The 11374-nt window shown below is 35.4% G+C and overlaps 1 protein-coding gene across 1 annotated transcript; it reads left to right on the top strand.

The window, feature by feature from the left end:
* Nucleotides 1–2440: 2440 nt before the first annotated feature.
* LOC126750224 (uncharacterized) lies at nucleotides 2441–3233 on the top strand. The gene is made up of 2 exons (XM_050459777.1): nucleotides 2441–2608; nucleotides 2711–3233. Exons 1-2 carry the CDS (start codon nucleotides 2561–2563, stop codon nucleotides 3185–3187), a joined length of 525 nt encoding a protein of 174 aa, XP_050315734.1. The 5' UTR covers nucleotides 2441–2560; the 3' UTR covers nucleotides 3188–3233.
* Nucleotides 3234–11374: the final 8141 nt, after the last annotated feature.

Below are 11374 nucleotides of genomic sequence, written 5' to 3'. Positions count from 1 at the left end.
GTTTTTTTCTCAACAATAAGCATGTGGTGCCCACTGACACGCCACTGTACCTAATAATTTCAATCTAGTTACAACTAAATAAGCGCCTTATAACTTTAAATAACTGCACCAAATTTCAACCAAATCGGTTTAATGATAGTTATAGTATTTTTAAAATACCGTTATTTTTTTGAACCTTCATCGCCCTGTATCTCAGAAACAAAGCAACTCCCGACATACGTTCATAGGAACTTTTTTCATAAAACGACCTAACGATTCACCCTGTATAGTTTCGTACCATAGTTAGGAAACACCCTATATATAGAAGGATAAAAAAAAATAAACATATAAGAGGAAGTTGCCTATGCTCACGTACCCACCCAAAATCCTTAACATTGGGCGCCTTCCAAAAAGAATTCCTCCCTTCTTTACTATCCCACGTTATTTATATATTCTTTATTTCTAATATATACATACAAATATAATACAAAGAGTATGTATGCTTTAGGACTACTTCTAAGTAGTGGAAGTACCAATAACCTTCCCAATATACAAAATTAAAATTAATTTTCTTTTATAATTAATAATAACAGAGAATACAAGTGAAGCAAAGTGCACTAACCAAAATTTAAATATAACAATAATATAATGAATGTTTTTTAAATAATATCTTAAACTAGACTGTGAGGATAATCAAAATTCTTTTATAATGTAATCCGGCACTTAAATAAGAAACCTACTACTAACGAACTATTCAAGCAAATTAATTCAGCCAGTATTTATTAAGTTATCCAACAGAATATTTGGAGCTAAAGCTTCCAAATTAACCACATTAAAATTATTGCTTCAAGTAACTCTAGCTTGATTAAAGACCTCACAATACTTTAGATGGTGCAAAGGAGTGTCTTCGGCTCGATGTCTATTATCAGAAATGAACTTAATATTGATCAACGATCTGCATTCTCCTTACCAATCCTCTTGTAACGAAAAGCGAATTGACCATGTTCAGTTAATTTTGTGTAATTTTGTGGTTAAGTATCAAAGACAAGTTTTACCTTTGTCTTATATCAGGAATATATTCAAGGGTGATTCTGCCAGTTGTCGCATTGTCCCATCTCTTTTGCCAAACATTAAGTAATCGTTCTTCCAGTCTGGCATTTAGAACCCTTTTAGATAATCTTGGTTCAGCAAGAATAACAACTTGTTGGAATTCATTCAATTGAGGTTAAGGAATTTGCACCACATATTGCATATTCTTGCAAATAAGCCCCTGATTTTTTCTAATTTATTCCTAGTTCTAGCATGGAATAGTCTATCTTCGAATAAGTCTAAACAGTATAGTTTTTAAGAAAATATTATCTATTTGGTAAGTTCTTGAAAGTGTTATTCTGGTCCAAGAAAATGACAAAAAAGTAATTAAATTTCATTAGCTTTTTCACAAATATCATTAAAATTATTTTGAAAGATACATTCCATATCTAAAGTGAAACCCAAATATTTAAAGTCATGCACTCTTTTAATTCTTTCATTTCCCAATCTAACAGACCGATTTCTAGTAAGTTTTGCAAGCATGCAATCCATTCTTAACTTAAGCTAAGGTCTACTGCAACCCTCAGTAACATTACTAAATCAGCGTAGGCTAAAGTCTGCCATCTAGAACAAAAGCATTAAGTCCTTCAACAAGGATATCTAGCACAAGATTCGATAAATTAGTAACAAGTTTTAAACCCTGCGGACATCCGCGTTCTAATTTCTTTCTAATAATACTAGGACCAAATTTGAAATAGACAAAACGATAATTTAAATAATCTATAATAAAGCAAAAAAGTTTAACAGGCAAATTTTTTGCTTTTAAAGACTCTAAAATATTTAGCCACCAAACACAATTAAAAGCACCGTTGATATCAGAAAAAAATAGCAGCTTTATATTTATTAGCATCAGCCTTAATATAGTAGGATGGTAGGATAAATACAAACACAATTTTTTAAGCTTTTTACAAATACAACGTAGAATGAAAATAAAAATACTATATGATTTCAATAATGCTAGTCTTAGTAAGTAAATGAACTTAAAAATCTTAAAGATCTTTGAAAAGATCGTAGTAGCGTTTTTAGGTGAAAATAGTATTGTGAATGAATAAGTGAAAAATAAGTAAACTGTTATGAAGTTTACCTGCAGAGTAAAACCTCAATAATAATAAATTCGTTCCCTCATATATAGAAATTTAATTTTTGAAATTCCATTGACTTAAATTTCTGAAAATAATCCTAAAATTCTTCAACAGAACAGTTAATTTTATAAATACAAATAATAGTATAAAAACAGTTATTTAATTATTTAGAAACAACCATGTAAACAAATATCCTATTTTGAATTCCATTAATAAACGAGACACAAAGTTTATAAACAAATTCACCATAACGCAAACATGGTTTTCCGGATGGTACCGTATTTCATTTACTATCACGTCGATTTCCGTATTATGACGTACCATCTGATTTTATATTTAATATATAAACGCACATAAAACTGTACAGAACATATTACGACAAACTATCGTAACATAAAAACCAAACAAAAATGACTTTCTGGTACGTCTGTGTTTTAGTAGCTGTGAGTGTTGCTCATGTAAGTAAATATTATATTTTTAATATAAATCTTATTTTTGATCGGTAATATAATTTTTTTTTAATATAGATTAAACTTCTAATATGAGTTTTTAATTTCCAGGCTAAGGCAGGATGTCTCCTCCCTCCACCTTTACCCCCAGCAAGTAGCTTCCTTCCTGGTCTTTTTCCTTCTGGATTGCCAATCGCTCCAGCACCAGCTGCTTGTGCTCCAGCACCACCTGCATGTGGACCTGTTCCTATTCAAGTTCCAGTGAAGAGGTTCCAACAGCCAGACTTAAACGTCGCTCTGCCTGTACCATCCGAAATCCATTTGGGCAAGTACTGCTCTTGCCGTAAATACGGAATTACTCCATCTTTGGTTAATCCACCACAAGTTGTTGATGGGCCAGTAGAAACCATTAATGTACCAGAACCACCACCACCAACTACACCAGCGCCACCAGCGCCACAACCTGCCCCAGCTCTATCTCCGGCCGCCATACAAGCTCTTTTGGCTTTAGTACCTGCCCCTGCTCCTGTTCCTGCTCCATGTGCTGTACCAGCACCAGCACCAGTACTAGATTGTGGTTGTTACTAAATCAATTTTCGCCCGTGAATAATAAAAAATCCTTGCTTTAGCCTTATTTATTTATTTTTATTTTTCCTTTAAGAAAGAATTAATATAAGTTCAAGCTTTCTATTAGAAAGAGTGCGTTTTGCTAATAATGTGTTTATGAAAAACCAAAAAAAAACAAGCGCACCAGTAAACACAATATGGAATAAAGCTTAAGAAGAACAGCTTATTACATGTTTGCCATTTAAGAAAGAAAAAAATAAGTTTGGTATGTAAACAACACCAAAAAGGTATATTTTTGTAATTTTTCTACGGTTGCTTAAAAATCTGAAAAATTTTAGTTTATTCATAGCACCTTTTTTCAAAAATAGTAATTTTAACGTTTCAATATTTTCGGAACTTTAACTATCTCGCAAAACCATAAGATTCCTTTAAGCATTAAAATATATGAAATTAAGTCAAGAACTGAATTTTTTTAGTATAGAAATAATATGTTTTATGAAGTAAAATTACTTCTATTAATACAGAAAAAATGCACTAGTCATATGAAATAGAAAACTTATTAATTTCAATATCCTTACTGATCCAGAAATCAATCTTTTATAATTGTTGCAAATGAGTATAAATATATATATATATATATATATATATATATATATATATATATGATTTTGTTTTACCTTAAATATAATCCTAAAACAAAGTTCTTATAATTTTGCACTTTACGCTTTAAAAAAATTGCCCTAAATCAAACTCGCCCCTAATGAAATAACTAGCTGAAATTTTTTAAACAATTTCCAATCATTAAACAACAAACAAAATCAGAACTACCAAGCCTAAAAGATAAGAAGAGGGTTCACCATGAAAATTAGTATAGGAAGCCAACGATACAAACTAGAATCTAAGACCTGAGTCTTCTGGACTTACTGGCAAATACTTAGCTTTGTTTCATAAAAGCTGAGCCATTATAAAGTAGTCGGTATTTCATATTTAGTAATTTAACAATATAGGTGCACACACACTGATAATAATCCGATAGAAATATGGGAAGCATTGGACGATAGAAACTTGACCAGGCTTAAAGAACATCTTAATAGAATGCCGTAAAATGGAGTTTGCACTGAGCAGAGAAACTTTGCACCGAACATGTAAAATTATATTTTCTGTAATCCTCCTCATAATTTTGTTCATATATTTCTACTACCTCTAGAGCACAGAGGCATCATCGCAATACGTCACCAACACGCGCACGAATATCCTCCTGGTCGTCAGTTGTTTATCAGCAACCGTCCGAATATTAACCTAGAAATTCTATGATTTTCTGGCTTTGCAAAATCATACTGTGCAGAAAGTCCCAGAGTACAAAAATTGGTGAGTACACGTCTAAAGGCTTATACTATAACCGATTGCAATTTGTAATTGTTAAAATAACGGGTTTAAACAAGGATGGCAATTAAAAAAAACATTGTTTACATGTGCACTTATTACGTGGAATTGGGTATACTTTGCACCGCTCAAGTGGTGCAAAGTATCCCCTACTTGTCACGTCCAAACTATTTTCATTCGCAAGAGTAAAAGTTAAATAGGTAAATGGTTTTCAGAAAATGCCCAGACGTTATAAAAGGAAACTGGGATCTTGCAGATATGCAGACTACTCAGAAGAAGATTTGAAGGCATGTTTATCAGCAATACAAGATGGCAAGAGTTGCCGCTGAATCCTTTAACATTCCAAGGAGAACTATTTTTTACAAATTAAAAGGAACACACGCTAGAAAACCTGGATACCCGTCAATATTCTCTTATGAAGAGGAAAGATGTTTCGTACAATGGTTTTCCTGTTACTGGAATGGAATTGCGACAAATAATCAAGAGCTATTTAAATCGCAAAAGAAAAAAAATAACTCGTTTTAGGGATAATACTCCAGGTATCGATTGGGTCAAATCATTTTTAACTCGTCATAAGGACCTTACTGCAAGGATAGCCTCGAACATAAAAAGAAGTAGAGCAGCACTCAATGCAAACCAAATGACTGAATACATAGAAAATCTAAAACAAACATTAACTGGTGTAGAGCCGCATGGTATTTTTAATTATGACGAGACAAACTTAACCGATGACCCCGGTCAAAAAAAGATATTAATTAAACGTGGTGTTAAGTATCCCGAACGAATTTGTAATTCTTCAAAGAGTAGCATTTCTCTTATGATTTGTGGAAATGCAGCTGGTGAGCTTCTACCTCCTTATGTGGTGTACAAATCCAAGCATTTGTGGGACACCTGGACTGAGAATGGTCCCCCTGGTACGCGTTATGCAAATACTGCATCTGGTTGGTTCGAATCACAGACATTTGCAAATTGGTTCAGCACTCTCCTATTGCCCAGGCTTAAAAAAAATCAGGGAAAGAAGGTCGTTTTAGGAGAGAATTTGTCTTCTCATATTAATGATGAAGTCCTCGATTTATGTCGAAGACACGACATTGATTTTGTATGTTTGCCTCCGAACAGCACCCACGTTACACAACCGCTAGATGTCGCATTATTTGCCCCCATGAAAAGAGCCTGGAGAGACATTTTATCTCAATATAAGGAAACTCATGTAGGGAGTAGATCAAATGTACTCGAGAAACAGCATTTTCCAATGCTTTTACGATCATTAATCGAAAAAAATCAAAAGAATAGCGCTGAGATATTAAAGTCGGGATTTAGGAAATGCGATATCGTCCCCTGCGATGTAACGCTCTTGGAGCGGTTAGCAACAACTAAGCAATCTAATATGACAACTGCTAGCGACACAAATAAATCAAATTCGTCGGATATCGAAAACACTTTCATTAAGTATTTAGAAGGTAAAACGCAGGAAGCCACACAGTTTAAGCCACGTAGGAAGAAGAAAATAACGGTTTCAGCAGGATACAGTATTGCCCATTCTGAAATTAGTTTAACAGATCTAACTGGATCATCTACAACCACACCTCTTCAAGCTGTTGAACCAGAAATCGTAGATGATTCAGAGGAGGACATTGTTTTGGACGACCACTTTCCACTAGGCAGGGATTCATGAGATGATGAAATAAATGAGATGCAAGAGATGGAAGAAGAAAAAGAATTTAATGAAAAAGTCGTCTCAGGTTCTCTTGGAACAAATATTGTCGAAAAAGTCAAAAACTCTGGATTAGATGATGTTAAAAAAGTTGTTGGTGAGTACGTTTTATTTTCCTATGAAGATCATGTTTATCCTGGAGTGATAATAGCAATAAAAAACGATGGAGCGATGATCAATGCTATGGCCAGATCGATAAAGTTTTGGAAATGGCCAGAAAAACGTGACGAAATATGGTATTCGTGGGACAACGTAATTGGCTCCATTAGCCCTCCCAAGAAAATGTCCAAACGGGGATTGTACATTGTCCCAGAATGCGACAAATTGTGGTGGGATTAGTTTCAAACGTTGTATTTTTACTATTATAATGTTATAATAAAGTTTGTTCATTTAAATTGTAGCAATTTTCTTTACTTTTATGCTTGTTTCATAAATATATGTAGGTATGTAGATTTAAATTCACAAAACTTGGCCCACGAACATTTTTTCGCATTTAATTGATGCAAAGTTTGAAATAATAAGGGTTTTCTATGCACCAGCAAGCATTTAGTAGCCAAATATTAATAAAATATTGAGTGGTGCAAAGTATGACTTTTTTGGGGTATACTTTGCACCACTAATAAAACTAGGTTGTTCTCTTGATTAGGCAATATACGTAACAAATGGCTATAATCAGAGTGATATTACAACCTGCTCAATTGATATTTATAATAAAAAGTTCTGATCTTCTTTTGAGTGACGGTATATCCTAACTAATAAAATAAAACTAAAAAAAATGGTGCAAAGTAACCCCGTTTTACGGTATATTAAACGGGGGATATTCCAAGAGAGTGGCTTAAAACAGTGTTTATTTCGCTACCTAAAAAAAACAATCCCAAATCATGCAACAAATATAGGATGATCAGTCTGATGAGTCCCACCTTAAAAATCCTTTTAAAAATTATCCAACAAAGAGTATAACATAAATGTGAAGAACAACTGGATAGGCTGCAGTCGTCCTAAAATAATACTACAGAACTATAGAGATTACAATAACATTTTATTCATCTACTTCATTGATTTTTAGAAAGCCTTGAATAAAGCCCAACATGACAAACTTATCAAGAACCTAAAGAGTATTAATCTAGATCAAAACGACATACGCATAATCAAGAAATTATACCTTAATCAAACAGTAATACCAGTTTATGTTTCGTAGAGCGTTAGAGGAGATTAGAGCAGGAGTGAATATTGGAGTAACAAGAATTAATAATCTTAGATTCGCGGACAATACTGCAATAATAATGAAGAGTGCAGAAGACCTACTTATCCTAATAAAGAGAGTTAATCTAGCATGCGAAGAAATAGTACTTACCATCAACATAGGAAAAACGAAATTCCTCGTAATAAATAAAGTTCCTAATATTCATCCGGCTATTTCACTAAATGGAGTAAAATAGCGGTACATAGACACACGTAGATGGAGTCCAAAGATACAAATATTTAGGAGCATTCGTCAATGACCTACAAGATCCAGACGAAAAAATCAAGATCAAAATAGAAAAGGCTCAGAAGATATTTATTACTTACTCTTTAATGTTTACAAATAGAAGTTTGTGCTTGCGAATTAGACTAAGGTTCATGAGGTGTAATATGTACTTAGTAGAGTGAAAACCTTATTTTAAATGCCCAAACTGTCAAAAAGTTTCTGAAAGATGTGGATATATAGCATGCTATGAATAACTTGGACACATAAAATATTAAATGAAGAAGTACTAAGGCGCATTGGGCATGAAAGAAAACTACTAAAGATTATTAAGATCCATAAAACATCATCTATATATCATATTCTGCGTAACGACTCAAGGTAAATGGGTACAAGGTAAAGGTAAACGTCAAAACTCTTGCTACGATTTACACTTTTTGCGTTAAAAAAATCCTATGGCAAAATTTTAAAAAAGATTAATTTTTAAATTTGGCCATATATAAAACTCATTGTCCAAAGAAATAGAGAAATGTATGGCCTAAATTTAAAAAAAAATAACAAAGTCAAAAAAAACGTCTTCGAAAGTCTTTGACTTTCGAACTAGAAAGATTTAACTATAGTAGACAAACGATTTAACGATAGTAGACATTGCTGAATTTATTCTTAATTTGCGTTCTAAAAAATATTACAAACCCAAAAGGCGTACCTGTGATCGTGATTTTAGTGTTATATCGATTTACTATAGAACACGTAATGTGGATCACTTTTTGGGTATAGAATCTGGAGAAACAAGTGGTGATATGTGTAACATTGATAAAATGATTTTTTTTTAAATGCGTTGGTGATCCGGGTTTCCAATCAGGAGTAGGAGAAGATGTTGGTGTTCATCAAAGTTCTGTCTCAAAAGTAGTGACGGAAGTTACTGAGAAGCTAATAGAAAAATGTGGTCTATGAATAAAATTTCCTCACACTGCTTGTCTCATTGTTTTTTTCAAAGAAATCTGCTGTTAAATTATTTATCAATATTTATGGGATATCCTGTATAAAATAAAAACAACTTAAATATATAATGTGTGCAAGACAGGATTTTTCTTGGCTCTAATAAATTTAATTTTTTCAAAGAGGTCAGGTTTAACACCCTTCTTACACTGATGCAATAAGGTTGTAGCTTCAAACTCCAAACGAGTGGTCGGAAAATTGTTTGTGAATACGGACTTAGCTTCAACCATATCTGAGTTTTTAAATTTGTCTACTAAACTGAGTGGTTCACGACCCATAGAAGAAATCAACCTTTCGGATTGACCTAACATCGTAAATATACTAAATATACTAAGGTATATTTATGTACCGGGTGTCCAAATAAGAAAGGACGCCGGCTGTATCTCGAAAACAATTCATCGCACAGGGCTGAAAAAACAAATGTCTTAAGAAAAGTGGCCAAAAAAATGGCTGTAAAATATTTACAAGTTCCTAAGAGGGCGTAACTGCACAGTAATTTCAAAAAAATCAAATTTTGTCTAAAATAGCCACTATTAGGTACCATTTTGAAAAAAAACATCAGAATAATTCATTAATTTTGCCTTAATTTGGCTAAGGAATTTTCTTCATATCTCCAATGAGAAGGGTGGGGGAAGATCATAAATAATGCTAAAATTTTTAATCGCCCTGTACTCAGATTCTTTATTAAAAGTAATTCAAGTGGGTGCTCGTTTAAAAGGAAATTCAAAGGGCTTTCAAAATATGCACCTGTCAATGTCACTTTGTTTTTAGTGAAGTCGTTAGAGGGCGTTGTTTAACAGAGACTGGGTTTTTAGAGATTTTCTCTAAAAAGTTAAATGCAATGATATGATTTTTTCACTGCAGTTTCGAAGACTTAAAACATACTAATAAACCAGTGAAAAACGCGTTTCGATATCTCCATTTGTTTTCGAGTAATTTTAAAATCACCTATTTTTCAAATTTTAAATAAAGTACCTATAATTAAGTTAACAAATGATTCAGAATTAGCAGGAATTGACAGATCAGATAAGTCGGAATAAGTTTGTCTCAGCGTTTTTACATATATTAAGTCACATTAATATACAGGGTGATTCTCGGTAGATGGCCTATTAGACGTTTTAGGCGAATGGCAACACCGATCAATCTAAAAGAAAAAATGTTACAAAAATTAAACTCCCCCGACTTGATAACAGTTTATTTCAAATGCAATCAGAACTCAACGGATGCCTCTAGAATAATATATATGCTATGATGCCAAGCACTCGAGAGCCGCGGCTCAGAACCCTGTTTGGTTAGCTAGATAGAGGCCATGCTCTCGAAACGTCATGTATCTGCCCAGCTCAACAACGAGATTGTCGAAACGTTGGCGGCTAGGAGCTGCCCGCAGGGAGGAGTATTGTCCCCTACCTTGTGGTGCCAATACACACAATGCTGGCCTATACACACAGGCCTACGCTGATGATCTGGTAATCCTTTGCCCAGAGAAAGACGCCGTCTCAATGCAGGGCCCTATGATGAGAGCCCTGCGTATGGTGGACATATGGTGCCTCTCGTGAGGTCTCAGGATTAACCCCAAAAAAGCAGAGCTCCTACTATTCACGAGGAGACGTAACTTTGGCACGCCCCCTGTTATATCTCTTTTTCTGGGAATCAAGTTGGATCCCAAACTCTCCTGGCACGATCATGCAGACACCAGAATAAAGAAGGCTACCTGCGCGCTATGGGCCTGCAGGCGGGCTTTCGGCAATACCTGGGGTCTGTCTTCTAAGATTCTCCACTGGATCTACTCGCGCATTGTGAGACCTCTTCTCACATACGGGGCTATCGTTTGGTGGCCAAAGCGAAAATTCGTGCTCAACTGGACAGAGTCCAACGTCTTGCATCTCTCAGCATAACGGGTTGCATGCGGACGGCGCCAACTAGAGCGCTTGAGACTCTGCTGAGCCTTCCGCCTCTAGACCTCGTTGTGCAATTCGAGGCAATGAGGACTGCGTACAGGCTATACGTCCTCGGCGAACTACGTGCTGGCGAGACCGGTCACGCAAAAATTTGGTCACGGGCCATACAGGAATGTCCTCTCCTTCTGATGGGCAGTGACTGCAAGGCTCCAGTGACGTGTCCGAAGGCGTGTGGACTGCGAGGGATTCGTGACGCACATGCAGGCAGAGAGGAGTAGCAGCATTCCAACAGACCTGCATTGCTAAATAGGGGTCTGTTGGGATGCTGCTTCCAGAATGAATAACAGAGCTGGATCAGGGCTCATTGGTGGGATCCCACATACCAGTAGGGCATACTCGATGGGGGAGCACGCCACTGTCTTCCAGGCCGAAGTATTCGCTGTATTAAAATTCGGACAGAAAATCCTAAGCTGCGGACACCGCAATACAGTCGTATCAATATGCTCGGACAGCAGAGCTGCCATTAAGGCTATCACGGCCGCAAAGGTAAGCTCCAAGCTTGTACTAGAGTGCATAAAAGTCCTGAAAAAACTGGTACAGGTTGAATGCAGGGTCTAGCTTGTCTGGATACCTGGCCACGCAGGCCATGCAGGTAATGATGAAGTGGACTCTCTCCACCGAAGATGCACTGAGTCCCCTGGTATGAGACAGGCCAAAGCGCACATAGGTGAGCCCTCTGCCTGTCTCAC

The sequence above is a fragment of the Anthonomus grandis genome, chromosome 2 (assembly GCF_022605725.1).
Source record: "Anthonomus grandis grandis chromosome 2, icAntGran1.3, whole genome shotgun sequence".
Taxonomy (NCBI): domain Eukaryota; kingdom Metazoa; phylum Arthropoda; class Insecta; order Coleoptera; family Curculionidae; genus Anthonomus; species Anthonomus grandis.
The sequence above is the reverse complement of the archived record's forward strand: the minus strand, read 5'-3'. Positions and strand labels throughout refer to the sequence as shown.

Bases quoted from the DNA above. Each gene is read 5' to 3' on its own strand.
- LOC126750224 (XM_050459777.1), top strand. From the start codon at position 2,561: ATGACTTTCTGGTACGTCTGTGTTTTAGTAGCTGTGAGTGTTGCTCAT. The intron at 2,609-2,710 runs GTAAGTAAATAT...TTTAATTTCCAG, and splicing joins TAGCTGTGAGTGTTGCTCAT to GCTAAGGCAGGATGTCTCCT.